Below are 21215 nucleotides of genomic sequence, written 5' to 3' on the forward strand. Positions count from 1 at the left end.
TGTCAGTTTTTCCTCACTGAGCATTTTTATCATGCATACTTCAGTAGCAACAGATGTTGAACACCACAAAAGCTACAGCATTTCATTTTCCCTTTCTGACAAGAGGAACATCCTCTATTACTCCCAGAAACTCCCAACTTTGTTCAACACTCAATCATATTCTGGAGGCCACTGTATCAAACAGCACGTCTAGTCTTGTGTACTGACAAATGAGAAGAACTGATGGTTCTATTCCCAAGTTCAGGCAGGAGGGAGGACAAACTACATGGCTCTCTGGACTCACAGCTGGAGAAAACGAGTATCAAAAGGGCAAAAGAAAACAGAAAACAAACTAGGCTGACATTCTGGCCCTGAGCATGACCTCCAAATGGTTCTTTGCTTTGGTGGAGTCTCTAGATTGTTTGTGTAAAAAGATATTGAGAAAGCACAGAGAGAAACTTGCTGGTGTGGTTTTAACAGAAAAGAAAACCTGTTATGTGTTATTTAGTGCAGTTTTAATTAGATTGTATTCACCTCCTACTGCCCAGCACAACTGATTTTGATGGAGATACATCAGCTCACCTCGTATCCTGATCTGTACATCCTGAGAGCGTAGACCCACATCATTCCGAACCTCACACCGGTATGTTCCGGAATCGTTTCTCCGCAAAGGACGAGTAAAGACCAAACTCCCATTTGCTGTCTGGACTCCGGCAGGCATCTGCATGTCCACCCTGAGAGAAAAAAATCCAAGTTTCTGTCTAAACGTTTTGTAAATGTGGGCGATATGGACAAAATATCACGTCACGATACTTGAAGACATTTTTGCTATAACACAATCTTGTTTCCCCCACTTTAGTGCCCCCAATTCCACCCACGTGAGGAGACCCACTAGCTGGGTCTCCTCCTATCACACAGTGCTACCAAGCCTGGGAGTGAAGGCTAGCACATACTTCCTCTGGGCCATGTGAAGCCACCTGACACAAATGGTCACTAATGCAGCGTCATTGTACAGTGCAAAGCGCTTGGAGAAGAATGGCAGCTGCCATTTCTGGTCGTGCTGCCAAGCAGAGTGAAGGGGCAGAGGGAGGCCTGAATTTGCAATCTCCTGACAATATAGCCAACGCTTAGAGGGTTTTGCCACTTGGGAGCCCTGTATCACAATGTGTATTTATTTTAAAGTTTGCTAATAATTTGGAAAGGACAAAATGCAAAAGAAAAGCAGTAGTGCTACATTTAAAAAGGCTATAAAAACTATTTGTACAATATATGTTTAAGCATTTCAGGTTTGTAAATATAAACTATTTATAATTGGTTTAAATATGTGTTTTTTGTTACAGTTTAATGTTCCATAAGTACTGATGATACCCATGGTATATACTCCGAAAAGGAAACCTTGGAAAGGAAAGGAGACATGATAACATCTTGTCATATTTGCATGCTCCTGTTTTGGAAATCTTGTCATTAATAGGTCAATGAGGTAAAGAAAAGTCTGTATGATCACATGATGACTCCAGATCCATCTTTTTGAATCATTGGGAGCTTTTAAAAACTAGTGATTGAAGGAGGAGAACACATAAGCTGTGCTTACTCATGTATAGCCAAATGCATTTACCTGGTCCAGAGGAAGAGATGAGGAAGAGGATTGGCATTCGCTCTGCAGTCCAGCCTCGCGTTTTCCTGTCCCACATACCAAATCTCATCCTGGCCTACCACCATGACATCTGGAGCAACTGGAACAAATAATGTCAAGAGAAAATGCACTCACTATCCATCACAAACTAGGATCACTTGAAGACACAGTATGCCTTAGGCATGCTGCTGCAGAATCAGGAAACATCAGGAAAAAATACTGGCTGGACACAAAAAGGCTTCGGATTCAAGAGTATCAAATGGCCTAAAAAACATTAACTGACTAAACACAACTTATTGTGGTAAAGTGGGCAATATTTTAAGCTCTGGCAGCCCAATCAGATGAGCCTAAATGGTCATGCTGTCCTACCCTATATGGACAGGCAGAAGTTGAATACTGTAGAGTTCAAGTTGACATACTGTTTGTTTTAAAATGCCCTTTAATAGAGTTGCTGCTTGCATTTTTATTTTGTGGAATTGAAAGTGCATTGCATTTTGATAGAAGCAGAAAGTCTCCGGCTTCACCCGCGGAGGAACTCAGAGAGCTACTGTACGTTAATCTCGCCACAACTATAAAGATTATGTCAGTTGTATTCTGACTGGCTATTCACACGTTAGTATGTATGCACTTCCAGCCACTGCTTTTAATCTGTCCAGCAGAAACAGTGGCCTGCTTTGCATTACGAGTGTCTTGGAGCAAGATGTAGATGCTGTGTGTGATCAATGTATGTAAACTCGGGCATCATATCTTTAAACGTTATTCAATAGCTTTATTTATTTATCTTCACATTCGTAGGTGCATATCACTTTGTTGGATGACAATTGCCTGCCCCTGCATGGCACACAAAAACAACAGTCAGTGGTGGGTTATTTTGCATGTCAGTCAATTGGCCATTTCCTGTCAAAGAAGGCAGTGCTTGGCAACAATGAGTGCCAAAATGCATCAGACTCTCTAACCATAGGAAGAAGTGTGGCCTGTGAAAGTACTACAGAGCAGACCCAGTTAAGTTTATTTATATAGCACTTTTTACAACAGGCGTTGTCACAAAGCAGCTTTACAGAAAATCTGGGTCCAAGCCCCCATGAGCAAGCCAAGGGCAACAGTGGCAAGGAAAAACTCCCTAGGAGCAGAGGAACAAAGACTCAAAAGAGGAACCCATCTCCCCCTAGTTGATACCAGATAGCAAAACAATAATACAACAAGAGCTATATGAATAAAGAATGATATTTTACTTAATATAAATATTAAAAATATAAAAAATATGAATATATTTTGTAAGAATATGCAATATTAAATATAGAAAAAAAGAAAGTAAACCAGCCTGTCATTGGATTTAAGTAGTTAATCAATGATAACCAATGGTTAGTGGTCTATCATAGTAACAGTGAGAAATAGATCCATGAAAATCAGTCACTGTTACCAGTGAAAACCACTGACTATTCAGTGTGAAATAGATTGGTGACAAAATGAAAGCAACTGCTTGTTACATATTACCATTTTTTACACACTTTCATGGTACTTATGTGGCAGTGAATACACTGAAATGAAAACTGTTTACTACAGTTTTCACTATTATGTTTCAATACTAATTAAATTACAATTTCTATATAACTGACAAATGTAACTGATAAACACTGGAAATGCCCTTCTTTAACGCCCTAGGTATTGGGACACAAGCACAAGGTACAATCATACTGTCACTGCAGTGTAGGTAGGTCCAACTTGAGCCTGAATAACTGCATTCATCCATTGTGGAAGGCCCATCTGGTATCTGGGAAGCAGGACTGGCATCCACTCCTTTCGAGCAACAGCGAGTTTTCAATGCACCGTGATTGCCTACTGTTTTCTTAACCACAATACCACATCAACTACAGCTGATTTTTGAATTTTAGTTGCACTGCAATGCTGCACACTGACTTTCATCATGAAAGTACAGTTATCTCTTTCAGTTCGTTACCTGTTGTATTTTTAAATAAACAATATTTTGCACAAAGATTCTGGAAACAATTACAGTGGTGTCCCAATAATTTTGATAGACTACAGTATTTTGCACAAGCCATTGGAGGGGCTTTACTGAGCACTAAAGGCTCCCCCTCTGTGTATAACCTCAACCTCATGTGGTTCCGCTCCCACTGTGAGCACTGCTGGGCTATGATCAATATTTCATAAACCATCTCCATTAAGCAGCACTCTGTTCAAACAGACAGCAGCCAACAGTTCAAGATGCCAAAGGAAGTGCACATCGAGGATTATAACGTTCAAATGAATCTTAATGGTTTTATGAGCACCAGAGTGCAATGGCAAAGCTTCATACCAGGCTGGGGATATAAATCAGGTACTCTGCTCTTTCAAAGGTCTTCCTCATGGACGGCCATGCATATTTTCAGAGTCTTACAAAACCATAAGGGCTATAGCAACATACATCCTGGAATGATCTGTGCGCTCCAGGGACTGGAAGACAAAGTTACAGGTGCTGAAACCTCTTAAGACATTACTAGCAAGACCCTGAGAGCAGTGAGTACAACAAACTGTCGTTCACTTATTTGTTAACCATGAAAAGCAAATGGTAACAGTGACGGTACTAAAAGGGATACCGTCCAACACTACCTTCAATAATAGATGTTGAATCCATTGCTCTCCTGCCCGCATTGTCTGGTGTAGTTTGCCGAATTACTGATAATGCTGGTATCAGTGGTGTGTTTTGCTTGTAAATGATACATCAGATTTGATGTACTTTGGTGATAAACACATTCACGGCAATTAATATGACTAAAGATAAGACTGACTAAATTTTAAAGGACATTTGTGTTGAAAGTCTAAAGCTATTATTCAATTAAAACATGTCAAGATTAACACTGTCTGAAGGGAGACCATGGCTTGGTAACTCACATTGCACGTTGAGGACATAGGGGGCGCGGAACTCCATGTCCAGGGCTGGGTGGCGGACCACACAGGTGAGGGTGTGGCCGAGTGCGTGGCTGGAAGGTGACCAGATGTAGCGCACATGCGTGGTGGTGGTGCCATTAGGCTCGTCCTGGACAATCTCCTCTGAACGTCCAGACAGGTCTGACACCCATAATATTTCGGCTGGCGGACGGGCCCTCTCAGCTGTGCAGGTGGCCACTACACTGTCCACATCACCGTCGACCAGTGGAGCAGAACTTGCGGACATGTACACCTTTGGCTCGACTGAGGGAGGGAAAGACAAAGAAGTCAATATGGCAGGGACTGAAAGGATAAAAATAAGAATCCATTAGGGGTGTAAAAATTATTGTGATTAAATTATTTATATGACTGCAATTTTGGTTAAGTGTGAATTAGATGTTCCATTGCATTGATTCAGCCTGTATCCAGTATTTGGGGTCTTGTTTGGACTAAGGTCCGATTTTAAAGTTCCAACAAAAGAAACGCAGCCACAATTGTGACTTTATTTGAAATACGAAGGGAACAATTTTGTAAAATGGCAGTATAACGATCAACTTATTTTTCACCATATTCCACAGTCACGATAGGTGTATGTGGTGGGCACCAAAATGCGAATGTGACATTAAAATTGAAGGTCAAATCAGAACAATTTTTAAAAAATCATTACGACCCTAGAATCCATTTTAAAATGAGTTACTGATATTGATCCATTGTACAACAAGCTGAATAAATAATAAGCATTATAAAATAAAGGAAGGCATGCAGACTGAGAGCTTTGGCCTCAGTGTGCTCTGCTTGGCAGGGGGAGCTCACTGATTACCCAGACTCCACAGATCCTCCATTAAAAATGCATGATGTCAGCAATCACATATTATGTGAGCATGCTGATAGGAGAACTGTTTTCTTCATATCTGCGCTGAATGTGTTTTTAAAAGCTTCTGTTTAAAGGTTTTTGAGAGGAAAATGACAGTATCTTGATGCAGTGTTCTCAGTGAACGGTATCATCAACCGAGGTCTGACATGTCAGTTTCGATGCGTTATGCAAAATGCATCGCTGGAAAGCTACACACTAGATGTACTGTAACTTTAGAGGTCATCTATTTGTGTAGAAGTAAAAGTACTTGCCATTCACTGAAAGAGTAAAAAAATATCATATAAAATATATAAAAATACCAAGTAACATAATTTTAAATGTCTCAAATTTGAAACAGATGCTGAATTTGCAGTTATAAGACAGAGCAGCGATGACTGGTATGAAAATGTCAGGACATGCAGACCAATGCAGATTTGGGTTTAAACATTAGGCATGGTAAAATAGGATACAAGACAGCAAAATAATAGAGTAAAAATAAACTGTAATTCACAGTTAATTGATGTGTAGTAAACTTTGTTGTATAAATGCTCCTGTTTTGTACAAACATAATGTGTGTGTGTATATATATATATATATATATATATATATATGTATGTATTTTCCATCATGGTCAAAATAAGAAAAATTAATGTATCTAAACCAAAGCTTTAGAATGAAAATAGCACCGCCCCCCCCACACAAAATAATTAACAGAAACCAAAACCACAAAGAATCTTGGTAACCCAGCCCACAGTGCCACAATCTATTTACTATGTAAGACTGAGTCTCTGCTGTTTATTTAAACAAATGTGACCCATATCTCACAATTCATAGTTGTCACATGACAGACATATCGGTCCAAACAAGCCAAGAAAACTCATAAATAGTGAAGAACAAGTTAAAAAACCAACGCCCTGTAGCAGAATCTGGTGCGGCATTGTACCTAGAAGAAAATCTCAATGATTTCAAAATGAAAATCCTTGTGCAGTCTTAGACCAAAATACAGGGGTAGTTGCTGTGAAATCATGTAGTTCACTGAGTTCAACAAGAATGCAAATACAAGTTATGTCTAAATGTGTAGTTATAAATTTGTACATTTGTAAGTAGGTATTTTTGACTTTTTTCCATACTGAGGTCAGAAGGTCAGTATGCACAAAATTACATATCTGCTTTTGAGACCCTACATCTTTAATAAATTGAGGCCAATCTACAAACTTTGTCCATCATTTGTGTTCTTCTGGCTCCGGTGTATAGTGCTTGGACCCTGATGATCGCTATATAATTTGTAGTTACTATAGCAGTTGTGACAATTAACGTAAGTCAGTGTTCTGCATTTCAGATGAAAATTAACTTAAAGCTGACTGTCCTGGCTGCTGACATTCATAATTTACATATATATTAATCTTTTTTCCCACTATTCAAAAGCTATTGAAGAAAGAAGTCTGAATATGCAAAAATGAAACCTACTTCACTGCACACGAAACATGGCTCACATTTCGGTAACGTTATTTTCGTTCTGATTGGCCCATAAAAATTAAATATCATATCTGTGGGTTTACCGAATAATGACCGGGAACTGCTGCTGTGCTGTTTGGGGGAGAAGAAAGATTCTCTCAGAATTATCTGAATCCCCCCCCCAGTTAAGATTCACGTGAGTTGCAGGTGCATCATTCAAAACAGAACAAGTTTGCCTGTATATAAACAATCATCAGTTATATTCATCTAAAATATGAATATAAAATATATCAGATGATGTTATATTACCACAATCTTAAGGGACTTAAAATCTGTATTTGTATCAAAATGTTCATATCATTTGAAAGGTATGTAAAATAAGATTTAAGAGCTTAAATAAAATTATAGTCATATAAGTACTCTTGAAATGTGCAGACCCTGCTGGCCTGCTTTAGTCAGTTGTGACCCTGACTGAATGAAATGTCATTCATTAAAAATACATTACAGGGCTACAGTTTACAGTGTTAGCCCCCTAAATTCGACCCTAAACTGAGTTTGTAGGCATGATGGATTTCCCATAAGTCTTCTTTCACCTGTACTTCTCTACAGAGAGCTCAAACAGCTGTGCTCCTTCCTGTAACAACTTGGCCATGTGGCTCAGGAACGACAACTTTGTCCAGCAGACAAGGCCGTCTGCTCCAGGCACCTGCCCCCGTCCTGCTTCTCTTTCCAAACAACCCTGAGGACCCCCTGCTACAAAAATAGCTCTTCAACTGGAGTGCTCCAGGCCAGACAGAGCTCTGCCATCTGACTGCCAGAATGGCACCACCCTCACATTCATCTTACCCACTCCCTGAACCCAGATGTGGGTAATAACTAGTTACATCTGCTGAGTTACATGTAAAATTTTGTTGGCTTTGCACTTTGCAATATACTTCTCCTCAAGTATATTTGTGAGGAAAATTATTAACTTTTCACTCAGTTCCAATTTAGCCATTTGATTTGATTTTGTTTGGTTGATTCAGGGTCTAGTCTGATACCTCTCAATTTTTAAACTTTAGCATTTTGCTTTAGACCAAAGAATCCACCCAAAAAGAAGAAAAGCACCTAATAAACTATGGTAACAGACGATGAACCAAGAAGTGCAATTTTATGGACGATTCTACAAAATTAGTTTAAACTGCGGTCCCTCTGTTAGTGTTTCAGACCTCAGATATTTACAAGGATTATATTATGATATATTTAAACCCAAGGCATTAACTGAGATAGTAATATGTTAAATATATAAAAAATCATCATTTACAAAGTACTTTCTGTTGGGAGATGCCTCTAAATTTAGGGGTTAGGGTGAAAATAATACTTACACTTGTGAAAAAAAATACTACATGTTATTTTATACTTAAAATTAGCTATAATTGTCACTCCCGAAATGGTCACTACTGACACATTTGGTAAAGTTTTGCTAGTGTTGTGATTGTTTTGGTAGTGACAAAATAGAATGTTCAGTTACTTATTTTAATAAAATTATGAAGGTACAGAGTCACTCAAAGCAAAAGAAGCAGTCAGTTAAAAAGAAATGTGTATTGAACTCGAAGTAGAATGATAAATATAGGGGACTCAGTACTTTAGTTTTTTCCTCAATGATCTTTTTTTTTGTAAGTTGTTTCTTTTCCTGTTAGGATACTTTTACTTCTGCTACAGTCTTTATGTGAAAACAACAATACTTTAATTAATTGAGTATGGTTTTAGGCTACTCTGCTCACCTCTGCCTCTACCACCCTCATCACATGGAAGCTCTGTTGCTGATGAAATGCTTTTTTTTCCCATTGCCCTCCTGCCCCACCCCTGCCCTTTGATAGAGCAAATTAAAGAAAGCTGGTGAATCTGACAGCTGGTGGGGGGTGTAGGCTGTTTGATGCGTTTGGTGGGGAGTGGGGAAACGATTTCCCGTCAGGAGTGGAGAGAGGGAGCAAAACTGCACTTTTCCCACCCACACTGACAAGCAGAGCTGTATACATGCATTTCTGCTGCCAGGTTGCACTGTATAGGCTGCAGAGCTAGGCTTGGTTGAGTGTGCATTCACAATGGGGGCTGTCCAGCACAAACATTTTGTGATGATACCAGTCTTAAGGAGCTAAAAATGTTCTGATGAACAATAACATCAACTGGTATGATTGTGTATGGTCAAAAATGAAACAGTCGAGAACCTCATGCTTAAGGTTAGATTTAAGATTAATATTTTATTTGTCATGTTTTGTTCGTAAATTTAGCGGTTTAGTGTACTGCTGGGATAGAAGTGAGCAAATGCGACTGTAAGCTTACTCGTCTCTATAAAGACTGGTTTACAAACCGAAACTTGTGAAGTGAATGGTTTTGTGTCTGTTAACCATTCAGTCAGATGGTAACAGCAGCCAGACGATATATTATATCGTATGGGCAAAGTCAATAAAATGCAAAAAATGACATATTTTATTGATTGTTGAAGTGAAGAGAAGTAAGAACAACTTCTACAGCAAAACAATTTATTTTATGTAAGTGATCATACACCATTTATATTCGATTCATGTAAAAAATAAATGAAATAAAATGGTAGTTGTGGCATGTGCAAAGGTTTGGACACTCTACTAAGTCAGTACCTCTGGCGGATTCTACAGTAGTCAACTAGAAGTCTTTCTGTTCTTCCTTTGGGAATTTCTAACCACTCTTCCTTGCAGAACACATCTATTTCTGTAATATTCTTAGGCCATCTTGCATATACAGCATGTTAAAGATCTAAGCTCAGATTTACAATGATGTTCACGTTACTGTGAGAGCCATTCCAAAAGCTTCAGTTTGTGTAGTTCATAGTGGATTTTGAGGTCTGTTTTGGATCATTGTCCTGTTCTAGAAGCCAGACTCCATTCAGCAGCAGCTTCTCAACTGACTGTCACATTTGCTTCTAGAATTTGCTAATATTTATAGGAATATATTTGTCCATCTAGCCGTAAAAATGCTTGCAGTGCCAATGATTGCCATGCAACACAAAAGCATAACAGATCCACTCCTATGCTCAACAGTTAACAAGGTGTTCTATTCATCAAATGCTGCTCCTTTTTTCACCTTTGGTGATTGTAGCCAATAATTTCCATTTTTACTTCACTAGGCCATAGCAATTGCTTCCAAAATGTCTTATCTTAATCTTATTTAAGATGTTGTTTTGTTGACTTCTGTGATAAAGTTGCAGATAAAGTTTCCTTCTGATGACTCTTCCATGCAGATCAAGTTTGTGCAAGCATGCTGCACAACACTATGGTGCACTACCACTCCTGCATCAGCTAAACCGTCCTTTAGGTCTTCTGTCATATGGTGGTTTGCATTGCCTTTCTGGTCAGCATACGAGCAGTTCTGTCTGAGACATTTCTTGGTCTTCCAGATGTTGCCTTGAGCTCCACAGTTCCTCTTAACTGCCATTTTGGACAGTAGGAAATGCGAGCAGGCAGCACTTTGATGTCTCTTTTATAGCCTTCCCCTGCTTTGCAGGCATCATGCTTCATTATCAAATCCTCAGCCAGATGTTAAGAGGAGAGAGTCCATGGTTGAATGGTAGCGCAAGGTTTGAAGAGTCCGAGAATGTACTATGCTTTGGGATTGTCTTCTTCTGACAGTTCCTAATGATAATTCTTGGCCTGCCTAACCAGTCTTAACAAGTCAATTAGGGCCTAGCAAGTTACTTAAAGTCTTTACAACTGTTCAAACAGTTTGCACATACCACAGTTACTAGGGGTGCAGGGAAGAAAACGATTCTTTAGATGCATCGCGATGCAGACGTGAACAATTCTGAATCGATTCACAAATGTCAAAAATCGATTTTCTAAATATTTAATTTATAATGTAATGTTGGCGGAACGCAAAAGGCAGAACTTGGAAGTGTGGAAGTGCAGCGCCCGGACAGTCTGTGGCGGCACATAACAAAAATACAACTGGATGAGCGAGAAATCCGACCGGCTCCCTCTTAATTTCCAGTATGTCTCAGTATGTGAGACATACTGAATGACAGCCTTCCAGTTTACTTGCCACATCACTTCCATTTGTTTTATTAAAAAAGATATTGGAAGTAAATACATTATGGATCATGACAAATACTTTAAATAACAATAACACTGAGTCACTAAGTCACTTTAAAATGTATATTGTCTCTATATTCTGTATATATTTTGTGTATATTTGATATATTTCAGTTGGTTTTTCTTGTATTTTTATTTTTACTTATTTACTTTCTGTAGAGTGATTAGCTGAGCCTCACCACAAGCATTTCAATGCATAAATGTCCTGACATGTTGTGCAAATGACAAATAAACTTGAAACTTGGAACTTGAAACTTGAGCTCACACAGTGAGAAAATATAAATGCTATATAGAAAAAAAAGATGCATCGAGATGCATCGATAATCATTTTATAATCGCATCGCAGCCCTCTGAATCGTAATCAAATCGTGATGTGCCTAGAGATTCCCACCCCTAGTTACTATGTTATTTTGTTTCATTTTTGGTGCATTAACATTTGCAGAAATTTATTAAGATCAACTGAGAGAAAAAGGAAAGGTAACTATAAATATCTCTAGCTTGACATGCACGCCACATCCGTTGTGTTTTATTGTAAAAGCTTAAGTCGTTGACAATGGGTCATCAAAATTAGGCATGAGTAAGGACAGGCTCTGTGTGCAAAAGCCATTTATTGTCAGCTTGTTATGTTTCCAAAGGATTGGCTAGATTTCCCTCTTTGTGGAGATTCTCAAAATATAACATAATAACTGAGTCATCCATATGCCGTGCATCTGAGAACTGCACAGTCAGTGTAAAAAGCATTTTATTGAGGAAACAGTATCTACCATGGTTTGCCTTGCTGTGAACTGCCTCGGTTTTATGCCTACCAAATAAAACGAGGATACTATGGTTCATATCCGTCACGGATGTCAGAAACAGCCTGCAAGGAAACGATACACTAGCAATGAACTTTTTTTTCTTTTTTTCCTTAGGCAAATTAGGGGTGCTGAATAGGGTGTTTCCCCATCTTGTGTACGCTAATTATAATCTACAGGAATAGCACATTCCAACACATGTTCTTTTGCTATATTACTGCTTCTTAGTATTAAAACGCTAACTAGGGTCTAGAAAAGTTTTTCATTTTAACAAATAACGCATAGTGAACATTTCTACCAAGTAAAGAGGCATAAAATGAAAATGATTGCTGTCTGCTGTTTGTTCCTGCTGATTTTCTGGCCACTTGCAATCTCCATGAATCATTGCAGACTTCTATATGTGAAATTTTATACCTTTTCAGCAGCAATGCTTATGAATATCATTTTCGGGATTGCTGACTAATCACAGCATGTAGAGAGTGGGCAGATGGTGCAGAAACAGATGGTAACTCAGATGTCATACTTTTATGGGTGGACAAGAAAGTAGGATTAACAGTGAACAACTCAAAGCAGGATGATTTCACTTGAAAAAAGCTTGTGCTCAATTTTGCTCCCCATCACATTCCTCATAAAAATGTAATTAAAAAAAAGTAGTGCTGTGTGCTGCTGATAAAATTCAATATTACAGCATTTTCCAATTTTTTCAGTATTAGATGACATTTAAGATTGCATTGATAAAGGTAACGAACACATACTTTCTGAGTACTGCTGCTCTATGCTAAAATAGAGACATTTTGAAGTGATTTCTGGGGAGCCATTGATGCCAAACATCTTGTTGTTGAATTCCAGATGAACCTATTACCTGTTATTTTACAATAAACAATAAGAGTACACAGCGTCCTCCTGACTTCAGTCCTCCTTAAATAATCAATCTACACTGCTAAAGCTCTCCTCTAATCCTCTAACCATCCACTTTCACCTGTAACATGTTCACCATGCCAATGTTTGTGCGGCTTCATGTACAGTGCCATTTGGCCGCATACTGCTAACTGCAGTAATATTTTAACATACAAAAATAACAAAATGAAGTTTAAGATCATTTTTTCTCCACACAAATAAAATGAAATTGACATGCTTCAATTCTAATGTTTTAGTTTTAAGTTTTAGCCTTAATTTCCTAATTCTCCTGATCTCAGTATCTCTAGTAATTATTAGATTTCAACTTTAGAAAAAATCTGTTTTGACTGGTAAGAAAAATCTGTTTTGACTGGTAAGAAATAATAATGATATATTAAATAATAATAATATATCATATATAATAACGATTATATATAATTATATATAATAATTAATGTTTCCTGCGTAAAGTGAATTCTTTGTAAAATTCATTGTAAATTGAAAAACAGGATTAAAAGCTATAACTGCTCAGCACATAGTTAGAATCTCAACATGTCAAATTACTCTCAATTTATTCTAAGCTAAACCTACTATCCATATTCAGGAGAGGGATTTGTGAAATACTGAATTTTGATGCAGGAAGAAAAGGCCATTTTATATACAGTGCCAGTTAAATCTACTAATCTGAAATTCTGCTCAAGCTAAAACTTAGGCTAAAAGGCTTAATGGGAAAATTACTGCCAGAGTGGTTCAGGTGTTATTTTTTGCGAGTTTGTGAATCGCTATGGCCATACGTAAATGAGATACAAGCATGGCAACATGCTGATAAACTTCCTTTATGAATGAGCAAACACGCTATTTGCTCTTAAAATTACCATTAGTCTGCCGGTGTGTTTTATGAATCTGGCTCATAGAGCGCTTTTTGAGCCAAACAACACCACTACTTATACAATTACCAATGATTAATATGTTACTAATGACATACGTTTTTGAAGCGTTAGTCTGCCTTTCTGTTTCTGGTAGATAGGAGCCTGAGGGGTATTTCACAAAGCAGGATTTCTCAGTAAGCTGGATAACGTAAGCCAAAAATTGAGGACTGTCCAATAGAAACATTGCTCAACTCTTTTTCTGGACAGGCTTTTTTTTTTAGCCTAGGTTATCAGGCTAACCAAGAAATCCTGTCATGAGAAACAGCCCCCTGGTCTTGTATGATTGGAAATAACTGCCCAGAGGCGTGGCTAAGACCACTTCTGATTTCTGGATTTTCTATAAAGGAATGTGAAAGAATGTCCTACTAACCTGACATAGATTGTTTTGATTTGACTGTTTCGTTTTGTTTTTACCTTTTTATTTATTTATTTTTTTAAACAATCTGATGCACCCATAAAATAATACATTGTGGCTGGTTAAGTTTCTGTTTCTGTGTATCGAAACTACTAAAACTAAAACTCAACACTAGTGCATGACAGCTATACTAACTGCTGTTTTGCTATTTTCCAAAGTTAAATATAATCACAGGCACCTTAAAATGAATACAACAAATGAACGTCATAAGAAAAAGAAACAGTAATTCAGGAAAACTTACACTGAGTTCTCAGGAAGAGACTGAGACAGTAAACCATAACAACACAGTATTAAGCAGCCCTTAATGAATCATTCATTAGGCATTACAGGGCCTCTATGTTGTAAGTGTATGCATGCTGGCTTCTGGACAATCTCCTTCCTTTCCACTTTATAAACTAATCAGCCATTCAGGAAGGGAGTGCTCGTGCCTCACAGCTGGATTGTTCACTATTCATTCAGTCTTCCACATCTGTTTGGCTATTTGGTATGCTTGCTCTCCTTGTGCCTTAACAACACAGATATGAGCCCTCTCACTGGGATTTAGGTTCAAATCCCAGCTGTGCTGTGTGCTGGCCATGCATGGGGGTTCTCAATGGCTTGCATTTTCTCTGCCACTGGTAAATGTCACAACTTTTAATGTTGGATCTGCAGGCCCTGGCCATGTAAGGGGTTAAGTTTGTTCCCTGTAGAAAATCAACAAAACATGTAATTTGACCAGGGGTGTTCAAACTTTGCATATGACTGTACATCAGAGGAGTCTAATACAGCCTTCACCCCAACAGACCTGTAGGACTAAGTCACTTGGTATAATTTGGGAGCAGAAAAATATACTGAAGCCAAAGCCTAAACAGAGCCAGAATGACTCACACACACTCATACATACCCATGACGTCCATAGTTGTAGAGGCCTGCGTGTTGCCAAGCGGAAAAGTGACCACCTTGCAGGTGTAGGATCCGATATCTTCGAAGCCCACTCCCTGCAGAACTATAGAGGCATCCTCCACTGACGGTCTGACAAAGTGGATGCGATTCCTGTACTCTTCCGCTACAGACGTGCCAAACTGAGGGTTGAACACAGCCAGGGTGGCCATTCCCGTGGCCAGGCGCCGCTCCCACGAACTCTGGGTAAGACTGAGGTTGGCGCCCACCTCCACCCTACAGCTCAGCGTGACGTTCTTCCCCAGTACCGCTCGGATGTTCTCTGGAACCAACACCTCATTACTGCACACACCTGCAGAGAGACACATCGAACTGAGCTAAAAATCCAAACCAAACAAATTGCCTAATCTCCATAAAAGCCAAATTCCACAGATTTTTCACATTAAAAAAACAGTTAAGATGTAAACAAAGTCATACTGAGTGGTTAAATGAGAAATGAGTGATTCCAGACAGACTTGCCGAGTCATAATTGTTCATAGCAGCAGTGATGACCAGTAGTGACCAGACTTCTGAAGTATTTAATGCCTCTGAAAGCTGCATTATAGGAAGTTATTGCAACAGTTGCATACAAATATGTTGCCTGATGCCTAAACCAATGTTTTATGATAAAGTGCTTTGCAAGTGGCAAGTGTTCAAGGATTAGACCCCAATTATCCTCAGTCTGTTAAGGCCAGTAAAAACCTACTTCCAGCACCTTACACTTGTTTCCAGTTTAAGCCACACCCACTTTTTGGTTTATAATCAAAAGAAAAGTTTATCAGAAGAAGTACAGTTCAGAAATCAATATCGACATCAAGATATTGGTATCAATATCTACACATTTTTAACAATGCCCAGCCATACCTACCAAATTCCACCTAAAAGGTGTGCCTAATAAACTATGAATTCAGCTTACTAATTTTACTACACTATAACAACCAAATCACCAACATTTGAGCTTAAAGACCAAATAGGGCTCTGTTTAGTCTTGCTGACACAACAACCGTCTACGGAGATCTGGAAAGGTCAGAGATCCAGTAAAATAGAAGGATATCTGGTAAGGCAGGTAATGAGGGTTCCTGCATTACTCAGCTGTAATTACACTTCACGCAGGAGGCCTTCCCTCTGTACGACAGCAGACAGGGAACGCCGCACCAGGCAGCCTGTGCCACACACTCTTAATGAGCACCACACACGCTTCCTTCTGCTTCGCCATGGGATGCAATGACTGTCCTCCCCACTTTCCGTCTGAGCACCTTGCCTTATAAAAAGTATTGGAACGAGATTAAACATTCGTGTCTGCTTGGAGAGCGTTCTCCTATCGTTTAATAGGTGCCTCTAATCTCTGTCTGTGCTGCGTTTATTTGAGCGTGCTGGAGTTCATTTCTGAAAACATGTCAGCATGATTGTCTGGGGCGCTGGTGGTTTTGGACCGAAGTAATTGAATAAAGGTGGAGGGTGTTATTGGAGATCAGACACAAAAGAGGAGATAGCCTAGTAGATCAGACACAAAGCAGGAGATGGCCTTGAAGATCAAACGCAAAAGCGCAACTAGCCAATCAACAATGAGGACGTTTTGTCTTCCGAACATTTACTCTAAATTCTTTTTTAATCATAAGCTACAAGTTTTCCAGCGTCTGGTGTCTCACAGTACTAATGAAAGCCTGACAAGAGAGGTTTCCACAGTAAACAACACACTGGAAGCTGAAAGTCGAGTCTAAAGCAGGAAATAATTCTGCTCCTAAAAAAATAAAAAAGGGAAAGAAAAGCCATCTGCACTAAACATGCAAAGCTGAAATATAGAGAAAAATTATAGGCTATAGTTTAAGTTGTACAAAACCCACTCTGGGACCAAAACTGTACAGTCCAAATATAAATCACTCCAGTGAGTCATTAAGACTCGCAAATGGCAGAATAAAATGGTTGACGCCACACACTGAACAATTCATACTTTTGAAATACTTATAAAAAGGTACATTTACATTTCAACAACTTAGCTAGGCCTAGATTCAGTGGTTTGCAGAGGCACGTGGTTGGTGTTCTGCAACTCAGGCAGTTGGGTACGAGTGGTAGGCCTCGGCTGTTATATCTCAAATATATGGCTACTGAGGCTCTCCCTGTCCCTGCTCCCCTTCCCACTCTGTAATTGCAAGAAAGAAAAACACACACGCAGAAGGGTGTGTGTCAGACTGAGTGTGTTTCTCTTCACGCTCCATTCGGGACAGAATCAGAAAGGCGTACAGTCTTGACTCCAGTCTTGAGAAAATAGATTAGAACAGGGTTCAGCAAGACCAGTCAACCTCTAGACCTGCTGTTTAATTATGTGTTTATTCTGAAGCATTTCCCCACTTTTGCCCGTCTCCTTCCTAAAAAATTCCAGGAAAGCAGGAGACAGGAAAAAGAATAAAAATGAATCAACTCAGCTAAACCTGATTACAGACCCATACGAACATAATGAAGTTCAAAATCGTGCCATTTTAGAGTGAAACAAATCAGCACATAGCAGAGGGAAGAAACAGTCATCAGTTTATGGGTGGTCTGCTAAAAGGCAATTAATTAATTTGCTTTCTGTGTGGGCTTAACCGTCTCATTCGTATGTGGACAAATTAGGTCTAATAACTGTGAGTAGCAGATAACTGTTATGTTCTATGGGCCACACTGTGCCAGGTAAAAGTGTTCTAAAAATTCAGATTTATACAAATCCTCTCCTGCGTTGGGGATCATACAAGACGTGTTTAGTTCAAAGTTTGTTTCTTCAGTGTTGCACTGAAACTAAAAGGCTACCTACACAATTGGACAAAAGAACATCACATAGTAAAAACAGCAATGATTAGGGTCTGACTGATTTATTGATTGGCCGATAATATCGTCCGATACTGACAACCCGCAGTTTTAAAGGTACTGCCAATAATTTGGTTTTTTTTTGGGTGCTGCCACGATTCAAAAACATCTCCTCTCCTGAAGACAGGGCAAAACCTTTAATGGCTGTGCCACTGGGGAACCCAATATGAGATATGAGAGCCCCTATTTAACTGTATCACAGCAATAGGGGCTGAACTGATGAATATGAAAACAAAACACCACCATAAGTAGTATAACATGTGACCTCAAACCTCACCTTTATCACCTTGTTATGAAGAGAATTAATTAAAAAAATAAGAGAAAATGACCAGAAACCAAAACAACCATTTAATAAAGTTTAACAGGTTTGACAATTGTGAGCTGACAATGATATTCGCAATAAAGTACTGTTCCACTACTGGAGAACAAATCTACAATGTAAAACGTAAATATAAATTAAAACGGCCAATACTGTCGATTATTGGTATTTTTAGTCCTTTTGTCCTACTGTTATCGGACACAAAATGTTCATACTGGTAGGACCCTTAGTAATGACAATTGGTAGGATATAAGCTTTGAGCCAAAAAAGAAGCTTAGAATTCCAAACTGTCATGGCTGATTGAAAATATGTGGGGTAAAGCAGAAATGTTTGGGGTAAAGCAGAATGGCTTAAACAGTATCTCCTTTTGCAGTCGTCTCCTCTGCGAGTTGTAGGAGCAGCTGTCACCTGTCCTCTGCTCAACACACATCACACTACCACTGATCTCCTACCCCCACACGCTTTACAAACAAATGCCGTGCAAGCATCTTCTCTTTACCAAGGACGAAGATTAATGCTGGCAGGCAGATGACACCGCTGCGGTGCCGGCTGCAATAACACCTCATGTAAACTATGAACACCAGCCTGCCAAAATACTCGGCATGCATGGACAGTTTGTCCAGCCAAGGATGCCGCACGTTCCTCCCTGCCTTCACTGTGGCATTTGCCACATGGTCTACCTGTGTTCAGCACCCTAAGCCTTCTCTGTAAGGCAGGTGGCAGGGCCCTGCGACGGCCAACCCGATGCTTTTCTTTCTGCCGGATCAAGCGAGCAGAAGCAGTATACTGCTAGTCCTTTCTTTCTGCAGTGCAGGACAGATGGCTTCTGCCTTGGGTACCTGAACACACGCCAGAGCAGCAAATTGGCATTCATATATCATTTGCTTTAACCACGGAGAGCAACAGATCCAAAATAGAATGCCCTTTGGATTAATGAACACCCTTGGTAAAATAAACAAACAAAGTGGACTTTTTGTGCCCCAACGTAACAGAAACTGTATCAGTCTCAATTGTTGTTCTTATAATTTACTTTTTGCAAGGATGGGAAGAGGACTGAAAATTCCTGCTTAAGAAAAGAACAACTGTAGTGTCAATTCACTTGAATACCAGTAGAAGTAATAAAACAGTGTAAAAATAATTTTACTCCGAGTTACTTTAAGTTAATATTCCAAACAAAAAGAAGATCCAACAGAGGAGGGCAACATAGCATAAATGTAATCTTGTGATAATTAAAGAAAATTTTTACAATGCACGATATGTTACATTATTTATACATATTAAAAAATACTATTAAACACTGTGAATACGGTATTTAATATATTCATATTTGACATAATCAAATATGGTATAATAGGGTGGCAATCTCTAGTCACCTCACGATTCGATTCGATTACGATTCAGAGGGCTGCGATGCGATTATAAAACGATTATCGATGCATCTTTTTTTTCTATACAGGACTTCTATTTTCTCACTGTGTGAGGACTTGGTAGTTTTAAAGCAAAGTATTTGTAATGATCCATAATGAATTCACTTCCAATATCTTTTATTAATAAAACAAATGGAAGTGATGTGGCAAGTGAACTAGAAGGCTCTCTTTCACTGCTCTTGTTCGGAGCACATGAGATGCAGGCTGCCACTCATCTGCGATAAAATGCACAGTTACGGTGAGTAATGCACAGTTATGGCTTCTAATGTTTGTCGTTTCCAAAATATTTTAGTTTACCGTGACACAACTTGCATATAGTGTGGTTCTTATCCAGGTCCCTTTTCCCCTGGCGTGCAGAGACGAATGGACTGCAGTTGGTTTCCTGGTATGTTAAATCTGCAACGAGAGACTGTCACACACTAAAAAGTTACGAAGATGAAGTCAGCTTCTCTTTCGAATTTTCCCGGTCCACCTTAAATGGTGCCGCATTTACATTCTGGCGCCTCAGGAAGAATTTCAAAATTCAAACAAGAAACTGGAGAATAAGAAGTGACTTGTAAAACAGTCAAACATTGAGAGACATTTTACAAGAAACTGTTCTACTTTTGAAGAAAAGTTTTCTGGCGGAGATGAGAGGAAAGCGGCTGTAGCTAAGGCTTAAAGAAAAGCAAAGTAAGTCTGCGTTTTCGTTTATATTTTTAGTCTATACTAGGACATTAGCATATACTGGACATAAAATGTTGTGGCTCCCAAGGTAATTAGATTTTTGTTAAAAGGACAAAATGGCTCTTTTTAACATTTGTGTTGTGACTCCTGACCTAACCTAGCTTTTAATGCAGAGGGTGCCAGTCGGACTTCTCACTCATCCAGTTGTGTTTTTGTTATGTGCGCGTCACAGAGTGTCCGGGCGCTGCACTTCCGCGCGGAAATGGAAGTATTTCATGGGAAGGCAGTAGTAGTGGGAGATACACCAGCTAGAATTCTTCCTGAAGTATTAGTTTCACTGATATGACACAGTTAAAGCAGATAATGCAACATACCAACAGCGTAAAACATGCTAATCAGAGGCCCTTTATATGTATGTGTGTATACATACCTATTTACAGATATTTATGTATGTCTTTGTCTTCAAAAAGCCACAAAAATGCAGAGTTTGTCTGAAGGAAGTCTAGCTCTACAAATAAGACTGGAAATTTGTCAACAGGAAGTCAGTGGTTACATGCGACTGCCTTTAGATATCTAGGGAAGGTAATGGAGTGTAAGTCCAAAGATCAGTGAAGTGAAAGGCTAAGATGAGTGGAAAGGAAGGAGAAATGAAAGGAAACAATGCAGGATTAATTTAATGATACAGATATGCTGGCTCTTTGAAGAGAGAGGGCCTGTGTTGGGTTTTTTCCCCTGCTGACATCACTAACTACAACAAGCTGTTCACAGGCTCCCACTGTAAACCTGAGCTGGCCATTATGCATTCCAGCGCTCATTACACTGTCCAAATGCCCCAGCATGAACTGAGCTCTGCTCCTGACCTAACCATGCCCTGAGACATCTTAACTACATCTACTAGTGTTGTGCCGTCCCTCAGGGCCTCCATATCTGATCACTTTAAAAGGGAACATGAGGGAAAAAGTCCCTTGTTTTGGGGGTTAGATGGGGGGAGGACAACAATGTTTTAAGCCCTGCCAAAGCCCTAGGAAAGACCACTAAAAGCCACTAAGACCTGGCAGACC

At 39.2% G+C, this 21215-nt stretch overlaps 1 protein-coding gene across 1 annotated transcript in view; it reads right to left on the reverse strand.

Moving 5' to 3' along the window:
• nectin3a (nectin cell adhesion molecule 3a) overlaps positions 1 to 21215 on the reverse strand; it is a 40000-nt gene that overhangs the window by 5897 nt on the left and 12888 nt on the right. The window contains exons 2-5 of the mRNA XM_036559026.1: positions 14867 to 15214; positions 4502 to 4801; positions 1595 to 1712; positions 562 to 713 (exon numbers count right to left, since the gene is read on the reverse strand). Of these exons, the coding sequence (XP_036414919.1) occupies positions 562 to 713; positions 1595 to 1712; positions 4502 to 4801; positions 14867 to 15214 (918 nt within the window). The remainder of the gene's footprint in view (positions 1 to 561; positions 714 to 1594; positions 1713 to 4501; positions 4802 to 14866; positions 15215 to 21215) is intronic.

Source organism: Colossoma macropomum, unplaced genomic scaffold (assembly GCF_904425465.1).
Source record: "Colossoma macropomum unplaced genomic scaffold, Colossoma_macropomum, whole genome shotgun sequence".
NCBI lineage: Eukaryota > Metazoa > Chordata > Actinopteri > Characiformes > Serrasalmidae > Colossoma > Colossoma macropomum.